Genomic DNA, 20,974 nt, shown 5'->3' with positions numbered 1-20,974 from the left:
GGCCTGACCACCCTGGCAGCAGGCACTGACTACCTGAGCTCAGTGACTACCTGTACCAGAGGGAACAGGAGGATTTCAGGAAGTTGGAGGACAGAAAACAGCATGACTTCAGTTTGGGGGAGGTTTTCCAGGTAAGAGAGAAAGAAGAGGAGTGCTTTCAACTACTTTGTCCATAGTTAATTTGAAATCTAAACTCTTGTTTTGGCTTATTTATTTATAAAATGAGTTTTGTATGTGCAGGTGGACCCTCTGCTACTTTCCCCAAAGCAATAGATATGCTGTAGAATCCCAAACTTCAGAACTCACCGACCGTATGTTTGAACCAAGTATCAGGGTCACTGGGAGGGAATGTCTGGAAGCCAGCCCATCCCGTGACTTCTACGGCTAGAAAAGACCTCAGAAGACAACATTCCTCGGACCCATCAAACTGATACTGAGGTATCCAATCTCAGTGGCCCCCTGGCCTCACAGAACAGAGTCCACACACTGAAAACCCTTGCCTGAGCACCTGTCAGGAAGTTCCTAATTATGTCTAACCGACCTTGCAGAGCTAACGTGGAGTGAGATATGACCCTGCATCAAACACTATCATAAGTGCTTCACAACATCCTCTCATCTGACCACAGGGTCATTTTTACGGTCCCGTTTTAGACACGAGGAAGCTGAGGCACAGAGAGGTTAAGGAACTTGCCCAAGGCACGTGGTTACTAAATGCGAGTGTGGAATATGAACCAGGGCGGGCAGTGTGGTCCACAGCTCTGGGTCTGAGCCATCACTCTGCACTGCCTCAGGATCCTTGTGCTAAGAAGGAAACAACAGGGATGCCCCAGCCGAGCGCACCCTCTTGTGGATGAGGTGTTCACTTACGCGGGAGGTCCCCACTAGCCTTCCATGCCTGCAACTGGGGCTTTTTTGGGGCGGGGGTATAGTTTCAGTTTTGCAAGTTCTGGAAATTGGGTGTACAACAATGTGAACATACGTAACACTACTGAAATATATCTTTAGAAATATCTAAGACGGTAAATTTTATGTTACGTGTATTTTACCATACTTTTTTTTTTTTTCTCGGCCGCGCCATGCAGCTTACGGGATCTTAGTTCCCCAACCAGGGATCGAACCCAGGCCTTGGCAGAGTGAAAGCACACAGCCCTAACCACTGGACCGCCGGGGAAACCCCACAATTTTTTTAAAACCTGTATCAATCAAGTCGGTCTTTAAATTTACAAAGTTCCAATATCAGCCTGAGGACTAGCCTACCAGGTGGCCCCGGACCCCCTTCAGTTGAAAGTGGACATCAGGCATCCAATTGCCTGCAGCCTGGAAGTCCTCCCCTTTCTAAATGTTCCCTCCGTGGCACTCTGTCACCCCTGCTTCTCTCACATCCAGTGAGGACTCAGACATGGACAGAGATGCAGGCGCAGGGAGTCTGGCCCTAATCTCCAAACCAGAGGCAAACGGAGGGAGCCGCCCTCTCCTCCCCTCGGAACAAAGCCATGGCTATGGGGAGGGGAGGGCCCATCCAGCCCTGACCTCAGAAGTCAGCCAGTTCTGCGAGGGCTGCCTCGGCGGGGTGTAGGAACTCCTTAACCCAGGCCCGCAAGTCACTGCCCTGATTCGAGCAGGCTGCCAGCGTGGAAGGCAGGCAGGCTCGCCTCCTAGAGTCTAAAGTACAGAGATCTTAGTTGGCCCCGCCACCATCTACCTTCTTGACGCGGGAGACCGTGACCCCCTCTCCCTGGTGCCCTTGTGCTCTAAAGCCGTCTCCTCCGAAGGGGAGGCACGGCTCACCTATTTTCATTTTAAATGGTCAAAGACTTCTGGTGCAAGGCTTGTCAAACCCGGGGCCCTCTCAGGGAGCAGGGCCAGGTGGAGAATGACAAGGGCGCGGCAGGCCTGTCACACAGCGCAGAGAAGTGAGGATGCGCACTCACGGCTGGGATTTCCTCGGACCCAGGCCGGCAGCAGAGCTCCGCGCCGGCAGGTCCGTCCGTCAGTTTCTCCAGGCGCCGCTGCAGAGGCTGGCTGTCCTGCTCCAGCAGGAGGCTCCAGAGGACCCCCGATTCCGTCAGAGATTCCATCCCGGTCCTCGAACTCCGACCCCCCAACCGTCCCCACAGGATGCAACCAGCCAGTCTCGCCCAGGCTGGACGCAGAGAGGCGGCCTCTGGCTCCTCGGCAGCGGGTCTGTGTGACCCTCGCTGGCCCCCCTGGCGCCCCTAGAGCCCGGTTCCCGGCGCAGAGCCTCACGGGTGGGAGGGTGCGGTCAGCAAGGCTCTCAGGCGGGCTGGCCAGAGTCTCCAGGGGCCGGGCTCCGCCTCATCGCACTCGGCTCCCAGCGTGGCAGGTCTCCAGGCTGCGGGGGACCCAGAGGGGACGTGAGGGGGCCCCTCCTCCGGGTCAGCGTGGATGAGCCGCTCCAAGGGGCCGGCTGCGGCCAGGACGCGGAGGACGGGGCAGGTGCACGGGGCCGCCAGAGGCCCGCCCCACCGTTACTCACACCCAGTAAGTACAGTGGCTCACGGCTGGTCTGAAACTCCAGGGAGGACAGACGCCCAACTCCCCAGCTCCGTCTGGCCTGTCCCGTAAGGCAGCCTGTTCAACGTGCAGTCGCTGCTCTGGGCGGGCGCTGGTCGCTGTGACTCACGGTCCTCACCCAGGCAGCGTGGCCACCGCTGGCTGGGGCACCAGGGCCTGCTCCCCCCCACCCCCTTTCCTCCCAGACGCGCTCCTCTCGGCTGACCAGCAAACAACTTCTTTGTTAGAATCGCCCGTGGCAGGAGGGAGGGGGGGAGGCAGGGCGGGTGGGCGGGCAGGGCCAGAGCCCTACACACGCTTCGAGTTACAGGATCTGGGTGATGGTACCGGCCAACGTCCTCCAGTAACCCCCGGCCTAGCCTGGCCTCCCCAGCAGATGTTTCCTGCAATGGAAAGTAGCTGGCCAAGGCTCCGCGTCGGGGAAGGGAGGGGAGGAGGTGCCAGGGGCACTGCTGCTGTGATGAAATCTGAAATGTGAGATCTGAACAGCCAGGGACTTCTTGGAGACACACTCTCCCCTCACTGGCCCATCCATCCACCAGCTCCCCCGTAGCAGCAGCAGCAACAGGAGACTTGGAAGTTTAACTCATCCCGTTTCAGATGTGCCGGTGGGGAGAAGCTGAGGTCAACAGCTCCCAGGTGTGTGGGAGGCATCGCCTTCCTTCCCAGGGATGCCGGGAGGGTACCCACGCAGGCTCTCAGACCTTGAGGGCCAAGGAGCCATGCTAAGAGCAGAGAATCTGGGCCAGCTCCAAAGGAGATAGACAGGCTGCAAGGAAGCTGAGACCTCTGGAGAGGAAAGAGAGCCAGGCCAATGAGGGCAAGAAGGGCTCCAGAAAGAGAAGCTGGGGGCAGAGGTCAGACAGCACTGGGGCCGGGAAGATTGGATTCCCAGGAAAAGTCAGACTCTGGAGACAAATGGGGCACCTCGCTCGCCCTTCCCAGTTCTGCCCGCCTTGCCAGGAGGGTCTCCAGGCTGCACACGAGGGAGAACATTGCCTTTGTCCTAGGAGTCTCAGCTATCGATATTTGATGCAGTAACGCTCAAACTGTACCGTACTTAAAAATGATCTAACCATCGTATTAAAAGTATAGATTCCTGGGCTTCCCTGGTGGCGCAGTGGTTGAGAGTCCGCCTGCCGATGCAGGGGACGTGGGTTCATGCCCCGGTCTGGAAAGATCCTACATGCCGCGGAGCGGCTGGGCCCGTAAGCCATGGCCGCTGAGCCTGCGCGTCCGGAGCCTGTGCTCCGCAACGGGAGAGGCCACAGCAGTGAGAGGCCCGCGTACCGCAAAAAAAGGGAAAAAATGTATATATAGATTCCTGACTCCCAAACCCCAAAGCTGTGCTTCAGAGGAACCTGGGGTCTCCCAGTTAAGTCGCGTTGGAGGAAGAGCCTGAGTCCTCCCCCGAACTCCTGTTCGCTTCTCACTGTGCACACCCCGGAAGCGGCCACCTCCTCCGCCCGTCTATCACGCAGGGTGATTCCTCTCTCAGACTACCATCTTCTCCAGGAAGCAGCTAACGCCTCCAACTATCTTCTCCAGCACCTGGCATGGTGGGTTTCAAGTCTCCACCGCTCAGAAACTATTTACCACATGAATGCATTCCTTTTGCGCCTCTTACACTGTCCCTATTTACACAGCATCGTGTGTGTACACATCCACACACATCCCCACTCCTATAGGCATGGCTCCTCAGCACCCAGTCCCTGCCAACACTCTCCAAGCCATATATCCGAGCTTCTCTCCGCCCTGCATCAGCCCCACCGTCAGGAGTGGGGTAGGAGAACTCAGCAATTCCGTTTTCCAGGGTGACCGGAATGCTTCTCTCCTGGGCCTCACCAGACCCCACGATCTAGACAGTGCCAGGACCCAAGAGGGTTGAATCCTTACAGAAATTCCCTGGAAACATTTGAGTATTGCTGTGGCCAGATGAGGGGATGACTGTTTGGGGTCCAATGTGGTGAGTCAGGGGCAGGACACACCCAGAAAGATAAACCCTGGGAGATGAGTCCCAGTGCTCTCAGCCTTTGTCTCCTATGCCCCCTCACGCCGCCCCGCCGGGCAGGGCAGCGGGCAACTTCCAGCCTGGGGAGAGGGAACTGGCCCCAGGCTAAACATTAACTCGATGGCAAACACTGGGAGCTGGGACCAAGTGGTACCCCTCCCTGGATAGAGCAGCGGGAGGGAGAGGGTGGAGGAGTCCAGGAGAAAAACAGATGGATCATGGTGGAACATTGGCCTCACCTAGGAAGAAACCAATGAAGACCCTCAAAGGAGACGCTGGACTTTCAACCAGATCTGGGTAGGGAGGAGCCAGATGTGGGATAAAGGGCAGTGGAGACGGGGGAGGTGGCCCAGCAAAGGAAGGAGAGAGGTGGGTGGGAGAGAGCGTAACAGAGAAAGGTGGAGAGGAGCGGGACCGGGAGTGGTCTCACCTGGAGACGGGGCCACCCTGGAGAAAGTTAAGATGGCTGTCGGGGGCACGGGGGTCCGTGGGTAAATAACAGAGGGGAGCTGGATGGAGGCAGAGGAAGCAGAGGCCGTCCCAGAAAAAAAACAAAAACAAAAAAAACGGGCTGCCAAGGTGTCCTCAGCGATGCCTTTCAGCGTTCACTCCCACTTTCCTCATTGTCCCCCACCATCCGAATTTCATTCCTACAAAGCTTCGTTCCCTTGTTCAATAGTATGTCTGCCAGGCCTGCCTGGTCATTCCACAGGGCCGGCACCATCCCTCTTCCCCACTGGACAGCCAGCTTCCCCAACAGGGACCAGCAGGCCGCTTGGGCCCTAAAGTCTCAGGGCAGCCGCCAGGGTCTCGGCTCCCATCCTCTGACCTCAGAAACCTTCCTTTCCCTAGGTTGCCACGGAGATGACTGACCCTCCAAGAAAGAGGTGAGGCAGGTGAGGAAGCACCTTTGTCCACCTGGAGCACCGGGGAAAAGACTTCTGTGACTTGCCTTCATCCAAGATGCGAGAGCCCACTGCGTCCAGTGGGGCCATCTTTGGGGGGCAGATTGCACTCCTCCTGCCCCTAACTCTCCCCTTGGTTCCCTGTTTCTGCTTATCCTTCCACCTGTGTATCCCCCAAGCTGGGGGCCTTGACTAATAAAACTGGGGTAGTCAAAGGGGGGTTCAGGGGCAGTAGATGTGATCAGGCCTGGCAGGGACTCAGGCAGACAGCCCGGCCTTCAAACCCCACTCTTGACCTGAATATCCCTGGCTGGAGACCAGAGGCTCTTGCCTCAGTCCTTCCATGTGTCCCTGGGGTCCAGCCACCTCCCTCCGTGGGACCCACGCTTTATAAAGGCCAAAATGGCTTGTCATCATGGTGACAGTTCCTCCCTGGCTAAATAGGTAAAAGTAAAATGCAGAAGAGAGGCAGGTGGAGGGGGAGGCTGGGGAGGGACAGGGCGGGGTTGTGGGGGGGGGCTTCCTCTCACATCAGAGCCAGGCTACCCCAGTGGGCCTGAGATGTTCTCGCAACAGTCGGCAAGCCTGTGCTGACCCTCCCTGTCCTGAATCCGGCCAGGCATTTCTAACTGTCCCTAGGGCTGGGGACGACAGAGCCTTTGCTTATCGGAAGGATGTCCAGTGCCAGTGATGGAGCCTCAGGCAGCAGAATAGCTGGAGAGCCACCAGCCGTGTCAGGAGAGGGATCAGAGAGGGCTGTCACGGAGCTGAGAAGGAGACACGGGGTAGCCTTCCTGGTGGTCAAAGTCCAACCCCCTAGGCCAACGCAGTGGTGAGGTAGGAGGACCGAGCAGGTCAAGGGAAAACAGAGAACCAGGTCACAGCAACAGGGGCGGGGCAAGGGCCTCCTGAGAAACCAGGAACGGACTAGGCCAGGCAGTGCTGGGGAGTGCGGGCGATGAACTGAAGTTTCCTGATGGGGCCTCTGCACACGAGCGCTGACACACACACACAGCATACCACAGGAGCGCAGGCCCTACAGGACGGGGGCACCGCACGCCCGTGTGCACGGACTCAGGTGGTTCTGAGCTCAGGCAGGGAAACTCCCAGGACCTGGCTTCCCAGCGGAGCCAGAGCATCCAGCCTAGGAGCACAGCCACGCTCAGGCAGTGCCCACAGAGAAGCGCACTGGTACCATCAGAGTGGGCATTCCTGTGGGTGCCACTTGTGTGAACACGCAGCATCTTGCTTCCTCCACAGACACCCAGGGGTGGACCAGCCCAGAGCTGGGGCATCAGCCTCAGGACGAGAGCAGGGTTTTACTTGGAAGAGGTGTGGGGGGGGGTCCCAGTGTTGCTTGAAGCTGGCCTCTCTAGAGCTCTACCCACTGTGGCAGCTGATGACCCTCCGGATGCGAAAACACATTTAAAAAAATGCCGAGATGCACTAGACACAGCCCCTGACATCTGTGGCTCAGGCCGGCTGGAGACCCCTTCGCCTCCCAGCTTCCCTCCCATCTGCTCAGCTTCTTCCACTGCCTCCTGGTGCCCACCCGCCATTTTTCTCTCCCTCCGCCACGCTGGTCCATTCTGCTCCCTGTCCCGACCACAAGTCAGGATGTCCACAGTGGAAGTCCGGCAGGACCAGGAAGAAGGCAGCACCCCGGGGCCGGGTGGCAGACACAAGGGGCCACGTGTGCCTGGCAACCCTGAATCGGGGAGCAGGGGAAGCAGGAACACATTTGTGGATGGGCCCCATGTCTGGTATGGCTGAGCTTCCAGAAGAAGCGCCAGTGTGAGAGCGGGAGGCCGGGAGGGGATCTCTGAACGCTGCTCAGCAGAGCCCCTTGTGCACTTGGCCTCTGTGAGTTAATGATTTGTGCTGGGTGGAGAGTCAGCGTCTCTGGAATCCATCTGGGGTGAGGGGTGGAGGGTGAAGGGAGACAGCCTAGGATTAATGGAGGGTGAGGGCAGGAAAGGCCTGGGAACCGGGTGGGCTCTGGAGGACGACTATATAAGGAGATTTACGGAGCGAGTGAGGGCGGGCTGTTCCAGCACGTCACCGCTGCAGGTGGAATCCACCAGGAAGCAGCGCTCGGCCACGCCGGGCTCCTCTGTCACTTATCTGCCATCAGAACGCCTGACCTCTGGCCCCATGTGGCAGCTGGCCTACCACCACCGTCCAGCCAAGCGGCGGCATCTATTTCTAGCCTGTTGCTCTCCTGAGGGCTCAGAAGCCAGTTCTCCTCTGTGGGGCTGAGGGAGAAATTAGGAGTGAAAGGAGGGGAAAAGTGGGGTGGGGGTGGGGGGCAGTAAACCTGCTAGAACCAGAGAGGGAGAGAAAGCCAGCCTGGAGAAGGAAAGTTAGAAAGGAGAGCGGCAAACGGAGGTGGAGAAAAGAAAATGGGGGAGTCAGCGAGGAAAGGGTAGGCAAGGATTCAAGGGAAGGAAACTTGAGACGGAACAGAAAAGCTTGCTGGAAAGAGGAAAGGAGAGAAAGGAGTAGATAAGAGGGAGAGGGTGGAGACAAGCAGCAAGGATGAGGACCTGCCCGTCCAAATCTGGTCGATTTAATTGTCCCCTGGGTCTGCAGCCACGTGTTCCCTGTTCCCCTTTGAGGCACTGATTTTACAGTACCCCTCGGGAGGGTGGAGGATTTCGTGACGGAAAGGACGCTGGAGGCCCCACCCACTCCCAGGAAAGCATTCTCCATCCCCTCTACGTCCTCCCACACAGAAGGAGCTCCTCTCCCCTCCAGGTGGTCAGCTCTAAGCCACGGGGAGGCCACAAGCCCCGGTGAAGACCACTGTGGGTCCGAGGTGGGCTGAGGGGCTGAAGTCCGGCTTCTCCCACCCACAGGCCACCTAAGCCCTCAACTCCCCTCCTGCCGGCACAGCCCACCAACCTCTGCCTTGCCTGTGCTGGGTGAGGCTAAGGCTAGGATCCATCAACCCTACCTCTGCTTGGTCCCCTGAGCAGCAGGAGGTGGGAAGCCACGGGGCTGACAGACATGTGCTTGACTGTGGGGAACCGCTGAGCCCTGTGGGAAAGCACCCTCCACAGAGCGATTCCGGCCCAAGTCCCTGCGTTAAAGCCAAGCCCCTCCCCCACTCCTCCTGCCGCTCCCCCTCGCCAGAGCGCCCTCAACAGCCGTCTCCCAGGCGCCCGCTCCGGCACCTTCTCCAAGTCCACGCGACCTGCTGCAGCAGGGCCTGGTGTTAGGGGAGGGGGGAGGATGCGTCCACGTGACCATCAGGGTCAAGCACGGGCAACAGCAAGCTCAGGGATGAAAGACAGTGACCTGAGACTGGGCCACGGCTGCCCGTCCGTCCACTGTGCAGCCGCAGAAGTGGGAGCATGACCGGGCAGGCCGCTGAGACTTCAGCCAGCTGCTCTTCACGGGAAAAGTTCAAAACCCTGTGGCCCCAGCTCTGTGACCCAGAGGATGTGGCCTCTGCAGGGACCGCTTACTCCACGATCGGCTTCCATGTAGGAGCGCCTGGCTGGACACCGCAGGGACGACCCCAGAGCCAGGGATGTGTTCTGGGAGGAGTGTGCCCGTGGGGCTACTGAGGGGACCCAGGGGAGAAGTCACATTCCATTACATGAGACAGCCTCGCTACAAATGGGCAACTTGTCTGGCTGCTTTTTCCCCAAAATGTCTTGGTTAAGGGGAGGAAACCTCGGCCCTAAGTTTAGGCCCCAGGATTGTCCCGTCCCAGAGTTCTGTCTGGCCTTGGGATGCCTCCCCAGCCCGGTCTCGTCCGTCAGGGCTGGAGGGCCCTTGTCGGGGATTCTAGGGCGGGGTACGAGGCAGCCCGTCCCTGCTTGGTCTCTGGGAATCGAACACTCCCTCACCAGCAGTCCTGTCCTGCTACAGAAGAGAACCATGGTGTCTGGTTTTTGAGGGAGGGGGTCTGGTCAGGGGAAAAGCCCACCTTTCTAGGCCCCTAAGTTTGCCCGAGCCCACAGGGAAGCCACGCTGCGCCCCCCATGCTTCCATCCCCCGAGCACAGCCACCCCCCACCGGCCTTACACGAACCCAACAAGCAGAGAAAAGGGATACTTACATTATACCAACTCTGGCTTTTCTGAAAAAAACAAAGTAAAAGAGAAGCAACGTTAGTCAGGGAGAGACGGTGGGAATGGCCAGAGCATTCCTGGCTCCAGAGGGAAGGTTACACAGACAGCGGAGGGCGGGCGGGGAGGAGGAATCCCAAGGCAGCTGAAGGCTCCCCGTGTTGTTGCTCGGGGTGGGGGTCCTCCTTTCTCAAGACAGCTCCCGAAAGGAGGCCCAGGGAGCGGTCCATGCTGGAAGCCCCCGCGGCTGGGATGGCAGGCAGCGCAGCACCAGCTAGAGCTCGGCCGGAAGGGAGCAGACCCCATCACAAGGTTCTTCTGATGGGGGCGAGGAATGCACTGCAGGCATCCGAGACCCAGGCCCCAATGGGCCCTGATCAGAAGCAAAGTACCCACGGAGACCAACAGAGCCGTCCACCCAAGTCGGCCCCCCTGCAAGGCAGGGTGGGACCCTCTGGTGTCGGGGGGTCAAGGGACTGCCTAGAAACTTCCCTCCAACTCAGTAAATTCCTCCTTCTGCCCAACTGGCTGATCACGTAAGTGACAGCGGCCAAGGAGTGGTTGGGGGCTGTGTGTGGGGAGCAAGGCTGAAGCACATAATTGCTAAAGGTCCTTCCCGACTCCATGGGGTTAAAATTCAATACCAACGAACCCTGGTCCGTCCCGACTCCAGAATTCAGGTGCTCTCCATTCCCAGCCCTGAGCCAAGGTAACAAAGTTTTTCAGGGAAAGAGGAGGGATGGCTAAGAGGAGGGATGGCCTAGTCTATCTCCCATCTCACTGGCCAGGAGTCCTTTATACATACACATCCCACTTGGAAGACAGACAGAAAGACAAGCAGATAGAGACAGACACACACACACACACACACACACACGCACATGCACACCCCTGCCCCATCCCTTCAGGGGCTGACCCAACAGGTTTAGATTGGGTAGACTGGGGCTGGGGTATTTTCAGTTTTAAAATGCTTGCCAAGGGTGTATAATTCAGGAGGAGAATCACTGGGTAGAAGGAAGCTTTGCCTACGGGTCCACGTCTTAATTATAGGCACACCTCATTTTACTACGCTTCACAGATATTGCATTTTTTACAAACCGAAGGTTTGTGGCAATCGTGTGTCAAGCAAGTCCATTGACACCATTTTCCCAAGAGCATTCATTATTTTTCAGTTAATTTAAAATTGTATTGTTAATTATAATTTAAGTGTACACTGCTTTTTTTAGACATAATGCTATTGTATACTCGACAGACTACAGTACAGTGTAAACATAACTTTCATATGCACTGGGAAATCAAAATGTCCACGTGACTTGCTTTATTGTAACATGTGCTTCACTGGGGTGGTCTGGAACCCAATGGCAGGCTCTCCGAGCTATGGCTGCACACGCAGAGGTGTGGATCGTGGGCACACTTAGCAACCTTTATCCCGCCCACCTGGTCTTACAGGGTCCCTACTCCTAAGGGAAGAAGGCAGGCGTGGTCTCAGGAGGTCTGCTGTGCGGTGTCTGGAGAGGCGGGGGGGGGCGGAGGGTGAGGGTGACTGCAGTGGTGAAGGCCTGGGTGTGCGATCGCCCCCCTCGTTGGCTCTCCCATCCCACCGGAAGAACTCTGTAGAGACCTTCACCTTCACTCTGGGCAGGCATGGGTGGCGCCGCCTCTGAGTGGCTTTGTTTCTACCTCACACCCTATCTCACTGGCCAGGGGGCACATGGCAAGGCAGGCGCTCAATCCTCCTCTGTAAGATGCTCTCCTTGGTCGTTTCCCAACAAAGGCTGTCACCACAGCCCACCACAGCACATCACATATTCCCACCACAGCCTCATCTTCTCCTCCAATCCAGAGGGCCTAGCAGGTAAGGGGCCAAATCCAAATATTCAAAGCCAACTATTCCACCACTGAGGGAGAATGGGAATCGTGGACTGAAAATTAGCCTCTAGCCATTCTGGAGGACAGTGGATGGGGCAAGGAGGCTGCATCGGACTCTACCCTGCACCTTAGAACATCTTAATTCTTGGGTCCTCATTCTGAGATCACAGGGCACGAGGCTGTGCAGGTATCCATGAAAACACCTCTCTCAATAGTGGGAAAGCACGCTCTAGAAGCTGCCAGCCTCAAGCGCCCGCAGTTTGCCTGCGTTTCATCAAACCAAAGCCAGGTCATCAGACACCTGCTTCACGGCTGAGAAAACTCTCTGTACCCGCCCCCAGCTGCTCACCTCACCGTCCTGGCCTCCACGTGAGACCCTCGGAGGAAAGGGGGCAGCAGGAATTTGATCCTTTACTTAGGCCCCGCCCCCCAACTCGGGTGAATGGAAGAAGGAGAGTTTCGTGCACTGCCCCACAGATGCATGGCCCTTCTGAATCTGTTTGGAAAAAGAGCTTCAGAGTGACAAAGAGCCTGCACCAGGGAACCTGGGCCCACCTCTCACTAGCTGTGTGATACCTTTGTGTGTGTTACTTGCTTGTGTAAATGCGTGTTCACAAGTACTGCAACGTCAGACACACAGAGCGGGGAGGACTTCTGTCCCTCAGCCTGAGACTCTGCCCCGATCCAGCGCTCTGTGGGCAGCTTGTTACCCATCACCACTGAGGGTGTCCACCCCTCCGGCCAAATCCACGGCAGCCCCTGGGAACAGCCATGTGGGTGTGAGTCTCCCTAAACTCAGTTTGATCTCCATGGCTCTGCTTTCCAGGACTGAGTCCTGGAGGAGCTGCTGGACCGGGAGGGCCCAGCTCACAGGGCAGGGAGCGGTGGCCCCGGAGGGTGAGAGGGGTGTCCAGTGGCACGCATGAAGTCTCTGCCCCGGTGGGTTCTCGAAAATGTCCTCCTGTGCACAGAGGGCCAGAGGCAAGGGAAGAACAGAACGAGGGAGTGGGGCGAGGGCTTTCTGACAGGTGATAAGTGGATCTGGGCAAAGCGGGAGGGCGAAGTCAGGAAAACCGCCAGAAGGCAGAGCTGCTGGGACAGGGCTGAGCTGAGCAGGTTTCTAAACTCCTCGTCAGAGGTCTGGGGAGCGAGCACCTCAGGGACTCCAAGGCCCCTGGAAACAGACAAGTTCTTTACACATCCCCCCAGTGCAAAGGCCCGGGAGTCTGGAGGACGGGGTGTGGGCAGAGGAGGGACGGAGGAGCACTAGTTAGAGGAGTTGGGGGGAAAGAACAATTTCTTACTTTGATCAGGTTAAGTCTGTCATACTGGAAAGGAAACCACAAAAATTAGGATTGAACAACAGGGACAGAGTCAAAGGGGAAAAGGCGTGCCAGAGCCACAGAGCCCGCGACACCGCACACCCAGCGCGGGGAGGCACAATGGGCTCCCGGCACCGCAGCGCCCGGTTCCGGAGCTGGCGGAGCAGGAAACGGCTGCGGGCTCCCCCTGGCGGCCACAAGCCAGCACTACAGAGCGGAAGCTGGGCGGTGGCACAAACTAAGGGGTCCTGGAATAGACCTGGGCCTTGACGTCTAGCCCAGGGCTCTGGGCAGGGCTGCCCCGGGCAGGGCCCGCCTCAGCAGGACAGCTGCAGAGTCACAGGAGCGGGCCCTCGCCGGCTACCTCGTCCAACCTCAGTGTACTAACACACGAGGAAATGGGGGCGCAAGAGAAGGGCAGGCAGACACTGTGAGCGAGGCCCGGCTTCAGGGAGAAGTGGCCTGAAAAATAGGAGGTCACCTCCTCTAGTGCACAGGACGCAGGGAGCAAGATGGCCTGGCTGTGAGAATAGTGGCAGGAGCTCTGGCCACCAGACCCCTCGCTGTGGTTGCATTCGGTCAACCTGAGAAAAGGCTCCACCGGGGGAGGGGTATCCCCACCACAAGACCCCCTTCCCTCTCCTCACCTCACCCCTGCAGCTTTCCCTCGCTCCCTGCTCCGGGCCCTGACCGCGCAGAGCCTCATTCCTACACTGGTCCTCGTGTGTCTTCTCTGTCCCGCACGCACACTTCCCAGACCAACCACGGCTGCCACCACGTCCGCCTGGGGTGTCAGGCCTCCCTCCCCGCCACAAGTCAGTCCTTGTTAACTGCTGTGCTGTCGGTCGGTGACGATGGTCACAGCTGGGGAGAGGATGGGACCTCGGTCTGTGGCTGATGGGTTCAGGCACCGCCTCACCCACGCTCTTCGCGGGGAAAGAAAACCTGGACCCCACCAGTCACCTCCCTCTTCAGCTCTCAGGAAAGGGGCTGAGGTGCACTCTGGGCTCTCGCTCAGCTCTTGGTCTCTTCCTGATGTCTTGTTCTGCCCCTCCACAATCCCGCTGGGAGTTCCAGCCTGGTTCCCTGCACCCGCTCCCCGCCTCAGACGGGAGCTCTCCTGCCTCCGACTTCATTGAGCATCCCAGCTACTCATGTGGTTCTGAAGGTCAGGTTAGGTTTGTGGATAATCTGGGCACAAATAATCAGGATAATCTGTGTTTCTTATCTCCCTTCCCAGACTAGACGCTGCCTGGGGGTGGGAACCTGGTCTTCATACCCCTTTCTTAAGGAAGACCTACCATTGAGGAGTTTTTAAAAATCCTCATCATTGGCTACTCCCCTCAACCCATCACCTGACCCAAAGAGGCGCTCCGTTAAGTGCTGATTTAAGTGCTGCCGACCATAAATAAGTATTGCTCTCTGCTCACTGAGTGCCTTGCTAGGCACAGGGGTAAGAGGGTAAGGAAGCTTAGAGCTTGACCTTAGGATGGAAAAGTGTGTAAACACTGTGGGCAGAGGCTGAGAAATGGAATAACTGGATGTCCTGTCCCGCTGCATCTGCCCTCTCCCCAGCCAGAGGCGTGAGGGGCTCAGGAGGGGCTGACGGAGGTCACCTCCAAACCCCGTCCCCAAAAGGCCTGCACCTGCCGAGCCCCCCGAACCCACAGGGGACTCCTGGGGGCCTCCTCGGGGCAGGCAGAGTTCCTCCTGCCCTGCCCACAGCCAGCAGCTGGTGGTTTAAAATCCTCAGAGCTAAGATGAGTTTTTAGCCTGAAGGTCACAGACTGTAGGATTAGCCCTGTAGCCACTGGTTCATCCCTCAGTAACCAGAACAGCTGTTGAACCCTGCTCCTCCCCAAAGCCCTTACAGAGGCTTGAGGCTATGACTAAGTCATCCCTCAGCTCTCTCTTCTTCAGGCTGTAGCCACCCCCTTCCCCCGTGGGTATCATTTCCTGAGCCCCGCTGTTGTAAAACACCTATTATTCACCCTCCATTCCCTCCAAGTTCTCCTCAGGCCTTTGAAATCCTGGGGTCCTGGGCAAACTCTGGCACGGGCTCCCTGACCTGGTTGCATCCGTGCAGGGCCTGAGCAGGGACAACTCTCAACTTCCACGACCTCCTGGGGCTGGTGCCACGCCCTCTGAGAGAAGACTTCTCCTCTGATCACCAGCCAGGATCCTAAGAATACCAGGAGCCCCAGGCTGGATGGTGGGTGGAAGCATTAAGGGGCATTCAGGCTGAGCAGCTCTCAGCGGGCAAGCGGAGGAAGGAGCCGGCCAGGGTGAGCTCCTGGGGTCGCTCTACTGCACCAGGGAACTCGTGTAAGGGAATTCGTGACCCTCAATCAGCTCGCCTGGGGAATCAGGTATCGCCCACCAGAGCAGGTACAAGGGGGTATCAGGACCTGCAGCCCCACCAGATCACGGGGTGGGGGGGGGCTCCCTTCCCCAGAGGAATGAAACTAAGCCCTGGCAGGACTCTGCTTCTAGACGGCACCAGGAAAGTAGGGAACAGACGCCCAGCCGAGGCAGTGTTTGGGGCGCAGGCAGAGACACGGGGGTGGGGGGCGGGTCTGGTCTCCGACTCCGGGTGCAGTGGGAATGGTCCGCTCAGTGACCTCAGCCAGCCTGCCAGGGGCAGTGGGGCCGGCCCTTCTGGGAAAGGGGCCAAGCAAGACGCATGGGCCAAGATGGGCGAGGGAAGAGGGAGGGATGCGGAGCACTACAGACAATTCAACACCGGAGGGGAGACCAAAGACAGAGACAAAAGATGGCTTACTTTTGAGAGGCGCTTGTGAGACTAAGACCATGCATGCAAAGAAGGTATTTGGGAGATGGGGGGGGAGAAGAGGAAGAACAAGAAATCAAACGACAAATTCAGGTGGGAAGCCAGCTCCCGAGCCTCCCGGGGTCCCCTCCCCTCCCCAGGGACTGTGAGTCCAGCAGGTAAGAGAAGCTTTTGAAGGAGCATCTAGGCAAAGACATCTCCTGCTTCCCAAAGGACTAAGGGGGTGGGGGAGAAGAAAGTCTCTGGGGACCATAAGTAGCCCAGGTCCCCCGGGGCTTATTTTATGCCCCTCCTTAGGCAAAGGCCCAGGGCTCAGGTGGCAACTCTGACACACTTGGGAGGGATGGAGAGCCCCGTCACCGTCCTCTTGGCCGGATGAGTACCAAGTAGGTTATTACCAAAGGTCGGGCAGGGTGGTGGCCAGGGCGGAGGTGAAAACGGCATTCCGCAACCTTCCCTGAGGACTCCCTTCCTGGCACTACAGTTGTCCCAAATAACGTTCCCTTCTACCCCAAATTCGGAAAAGGGAGCAGGGCTAAACAGATGACCCCTCCTGACCCCCAGAGCACCTCTCCTCCAAGTCTCAAGGCCCGTGAGGCTCCCTAGCCCCTAAAGAGAGATAACGGTCATTGCGGAGTCATTTTTCCAGCTCCCGGGGCCCTCTCGGAGTGCTTAGCTGAGATGATAAAATTTAACTAGGGTCTCTCTCCCCTGCCGGCCCCGCCTCGCCTCACTGAATCGAGGCTATCTCTGGGACACTAGGGGCCGGCCAATCACATCAGGTCCCTGGATGATGATGGGGTTCTCTGCCTCACCGTCCCCCCCGGTGCCAGCTTCCCTGCAGCCGGCTAACGAGCAAGGACAGAGTCCCCGGCGGGGTCCGGCTCACCTTGGAGTTCTTACCACCGCTGCGGCCGGACTGCGAGGGGCAGCTGCGCTGCACGCCCTGCTCCGGCGTGGACGGGGACTTGTCCGAGGAGTGGTCTGAGCCCTTCTCCACCATGCTGTCTCCGTCCGGGTTCTGAGGGGGTGGCGAGCGAGACCGCTTCCGGAGGATGGGGGAGCAGGCCGGCGTGCTGCGGTTCGAGTTACCGGCAGTGCTGCAGAGGCAGACGGAGAGAGGGGGCGGGGTGGAGAGGGGCGGGGAGGAGAGACAAGCAGTCAGTGACTGAAGGCCAAAGACGGGTCCCAACGAGCCAGCTCGGGGAGCCAGGGTTCGGGGCTGGGGAGAAATAGGGAGCAAAGGGCCCAGCTATGGACTTGCTGCACCATAATACTGCTGCTGGCCAGGAGGGGGCGGTGGTGTCCACGTGAAATGGAAATAGCAATAGGAAGGGGTAAGTAGGGCAATTAGACATGGAGAGATTCGTTCACCCAGCCATCCATCCGACCATCTGTCTGTCCATCCACCCATCAGATACAGTTAGGACACCCCGCCCCCCCATTAGATGCCAAGCACTGTCTAGGGAACACGGAGGTTACGATCTGGAAGGCTCGTCAGAGGTCCTATCAGTATTATCAGCTCATTTTATACACACGCTGCAAAATCCAGTGTCTACGCTTGGTTTTGGAGATATTTGCCCATAAAAATAACAAAAAGAATCCCACTTTCCAAAGCATTCACAACATATTATTTCACTGGGTCCTTAAATCATTCCACCAAGGTAGTAGTGACAAGTGCCATAATTCCTATCTTCAAAATGAAGACCAGTGCATGGCAAAGAGAATCAAGTGTCCTCTGATCACAGAGGGCTTAGAATTCACCTGCAGAAGGTACCTTGTACATCCCGCCGTACCAAATCCCCTCACGTCAAGGCTTAAAAACTGTGTAAATATTTAGCTTGTGTTCTTAATGGACTAGAGGAGATGAAGAAAGGAAGAGGAGAGGAAAATTAAGTGCAGTGAAGTTCTAACAGGTGTTTGCTTTGCTCTGAGAGAATGGAGGAAGGAAAGAGACGGGGGAAGGACAGGTTATGGAGGAAAGAGACGGGAAACGGGAAGGAAAGCCCACGTGAGACTGGACAGTCAAAGCAGCACGAGGGGAGGGGGGGAAAAGCCCAAGGCCTGGCACAGGGTAGTCAGAGCAGGCTCGGGGCTCTGGGCACAGCCAGATGGATGCGAGGCAGTCAGGGCCCCAGGAAGCACCCTGGGAAGCTGCATCCCCGCCTTCCCTCAGCGAGTGGAGTGCAGGGCAGGGAACGCTGCCATTTGCATGAAGATCCAGCTGCAACCTCAGATGTCCCATTGGACCCATCTGCAATGCAAACCACGCCCCTTGCAGCAGAACCTTCCACCTGGGGATCCTTGGCAGAGAGAAAAGGAAGGAAGCCCAAAGGCCCAAACCAGCAAGTGCGGGAGGAGGGCAGCAGCGGGCCGAGGGCAGGGCTCTGACTTTTGGAAGGAAACGGATGGAGAGAAGAAACAAAAGGAGACCAGAATAAAGGAAGGCAAATGTGACCAGAGGGCGTACGGGGACAGTAAGGCCGAATGTTTTGCTTTATCCCCAAACAGGATTTGAATTTGGAAACTCAGTTATAATACCAACAACCACTGTGATTCAGAAAGCCGCTCTTCAAGTTCTCACCCCACCGCCAACATCCTCATCCTCTCCGACTTCTGAACTCATCCACTACCATCTCCAGCCAAACCCTGGACAAAGGAAATTACGTTCTTCTCCCTCGGTTGGAAGAGCTGGGCCTTAGAATAGCAGCAAGTGGCTCCTGGGACCCGTCCTGGGGTGGGGGCTGGGGGCCTCGGGGTGGTCCGAGGAGCAGAATCAGGCGCTCACCTCTCTGGGGGCAGCCCCCCCCCCCTCGGGCCAATCGCAACCCACGGCCAAACACTCCAGGGCTGAAACTGGCTCCTGGCACTGCTTCACCGGAAGAACAGCCAGGACCTCTGCCCCTCACCTCAACGAGTTTGCTCAGAGAAGCGAGAGCGAGAGTGCGGATGACACCACGTGCACGCCCGTCTCGGACACGCGAACCCACAGCTGCGCTCCTGTCTTTTCCCGAGATACGGGACATCCTCACGCATGGTGATTCCAGACCCAGGAGTAGAAAGGAGCTCCCTTTATCCTTCCTCAAACTCTGAATCCCTGAGAAAACTGCCTGTTGAGGAAAGATTCGAGCAAGGGGTAGGCAAAAAACTCCAACCGGGAGGAAACTCACCCCAACTATCCAAAACCACATGAATCTCGGGCGCTCGTGGTCGACGTGTCTAGGAGATGTCCTCCCCCCCTAGTGACCCCACATCAGCGGACCCTCCATATGCCACCCGACGGGTACCAAAAACTCTGCTTTCAGCACTTCAGTCAACAGACAACTTATACTATCACGTGCCATTTAACTCTCTGGGCTTACAAGGCTGTTGATTTGTGTCGCTCTTGAAAATCTCTCCCCTCCTCCCTGAGGACGCACACCTCTCTCTTCTATTCCTCTGCCTGTCTCAGCAGCTGGCTCCTCCCTTGCTCCTCCACCTGAAATGTAGTCCTTCCCCAAAGGTGGGTCCTTCACCACCTGAGCCACTTCCTGTTTTCCATGACTTCAACTATGCCTGGAAGCAGAGGTAGAGCTTCCGCCCAGCAACCTGTTGCCACCGTGACATTTCCTCCAAAGAGATGTCTCACAAGCACCTCAGATGCTCAAAACTGAGCTTGCCGTCTTTCCTCCCAAGCCGCCTCCCACTACCGCCCACCCTCGATGGCATCTTCATTTCCTAGTCTCTCAAGCTGCAAGCCCATCTCTTGCATCTCACCCCACAAAAAGTGAGCCACTGAATCCCATTAATTCCATTTCCCTAAAGCTCCCATAACCCATCCTTCCCTTCCACCCCCAGGGCTGGAGTTCAAGCTCTCAATGCCTCCGGCCTAGACTTTTCTAATAACTTCTAAGTAGTTTTCTCCTCTCCTTTCCTCTTTCGTGCCCATTCACACCTTTGTCCTTGAATCTTTCTAAATAAAAGCCTGATACTATCTTTCTGCCCCCTACTAGCATTCCTATTAAAGTCCAAAATCCTCAGAATAGAATTCAAAGCTCTCTACTGAAAATAATTTGACACTTCCTTAGATCTCAATACTTTCTCCTTGTATTCGCTCAAAGGGTGCCCATCTTCTCATCCTACTTATCTTCCCCTGGTTTTCTTCTTTTTTTTTCTTTTTTTTTCTTTTTTTTTTTGCGGTACGTGGGCCTCTCACCGTTGTGGCCTTTCCCGTTGCGGAGCACAGGCTCCGGACGCGCAGGCCCAGCGGCCATGGCTCACGGGCCCAGCCGCTCTGCGGCATGTGGGATCTTCCCGGACCGGGGCACAAACCCGTGTCCCCTGCATCGGCAGGCGGACTCTCAACCACTGCGCCACCAGGGAAGCCCGCCCCTGGTTTTCTTAATACACATTCTTCTTCCCCCGCCCCCTACCTCCCCAACGGCTCACCACTTGTGCGTGAAGCGCTCTCTCCCTTCATATGTACCCAGTGGAGTCCTGTTCATCCTTTAAGACCCATTTCAAACCCCACCTTCTCCAAAAAGCTTTTGTAAATCTCCACCACTGAACTGACCAAAGCATTTAACACTTTGGTGTTTAACACTTCACTGGTGTTAAAGTGAAGACCTGCACGTTCCTGGGCGCACACCTCTGAGCCTCCCTCCCTGCTCAACGGGACGCTCTGTAAGTAGTATGAGCTCAGCTAACGCCTGAAGCGAGTCTCATTCTAGTGCACACCCACGGCTTTAACAACCCCCAGGATCATGACAGCTCCCAAATCTGCACCTCCAACCTGCTAATATTAATACAAATAGCTAAAAGTTTAGCAGCGCTTATGAATTCCTGGCACAGTGGCAAGCATTTATGAAGGCATTCTCTCATTTAATCTTCCCACAACCGGTGAAGTATTAATGGATATTACCAGTCCTGTGTTTCAGGTGCTAAATTGAACGACTGACATATTAAGTAGTTTGCCCAGAGTCACACACATGGCTAAGTGGCTGGAGAGGCCTAATCAAACAAACGTAGGTCTATCTGATTATAGAGCTTGTTCCCAGAACCAAGCGCTCAGTAATGTTTATTTGCTGGGTGACGAGACAGGACAGATGAACAGGATCGACGGGGAGCTGAATGGATGGAAAGAAAGAAGGAATCAACTTTCTGCCTCTAGCCTTCAATCCATTCTCTATTTCACTGTCAAAATGAACTTTCCACAAAAAGTAAATGGGTCATTTTTGGCTCTCCTCTGCCCCTGGTTAAAGCCCTCTATGCTCTTCTATCTCCCTGGAATAAAATCTGAACTCCAAACTATGGTACAGAAGTCCCCCAACCGTCAACTCCAAGCTGCCTTTGAAAGCTCCGGCTTGGCTACTCCTCCCAGGACACACTCGGCCTCAGCCATCAAGGCCTATTCACAGATCCCCTGCCACGCTCCCTCACTCTTCCACGTCATGTCAGTCTTTCCCACCCAACACTCACACTCA

General features: G+C 56.8%; 1 protein-coding gene across 7 annotated transcripts in view; it reads right to left on the bottom strand.

The window, feature by feature from the left end:
* GRAMD1B (GRAM domain containing 1B) overlaps positions 1-20,974 on the bottom strand; it is a gene marked incomplete at its 5' end in the record, with an annotated part of 165,000 nt that overhangs the window by 26,648 nt on the left and 117,378 nt on the right. For 6 of the 7 annotated variants that reach the window (XM_082627161.1, XM_082627156.1, XM_082627155.1 and 3 more), the window contains 2 exons: positions 9,521-9,541; positions 16,402-16,612. In XM_082627161.1, coding sequence (XP_082483287.1) covers positions 9,521-9,541; positions 16,402-16,612 — 232 coding nt within the window. Of the gene's footprint in view, positions 1-1,931; positions 2,612-9,520; positions 9,542-16,401; positions 16,613-20,974 lie in introns of those variants that run through there. The other variant, XM_082627158.1, reaches the window with a different exon arrangement.

Source organism: Mesoplodon mirus (assembly GCF_964341445.2).
Source record: "Mesoplodon mirus genome assembly, chromosome: 7".
Lineage (NCBI taxonomy): Eukaryota > Metazoa > Chordata > Mammalia > Artiodactyla > Ziphiidae > Mesoplodon > Mesoplodon mirus.
The sequence above is the reverse complement of the archived record's forward strand: the minus strand, read 5'-3'. Positions and strand labels throughout refer to the sequence as shown.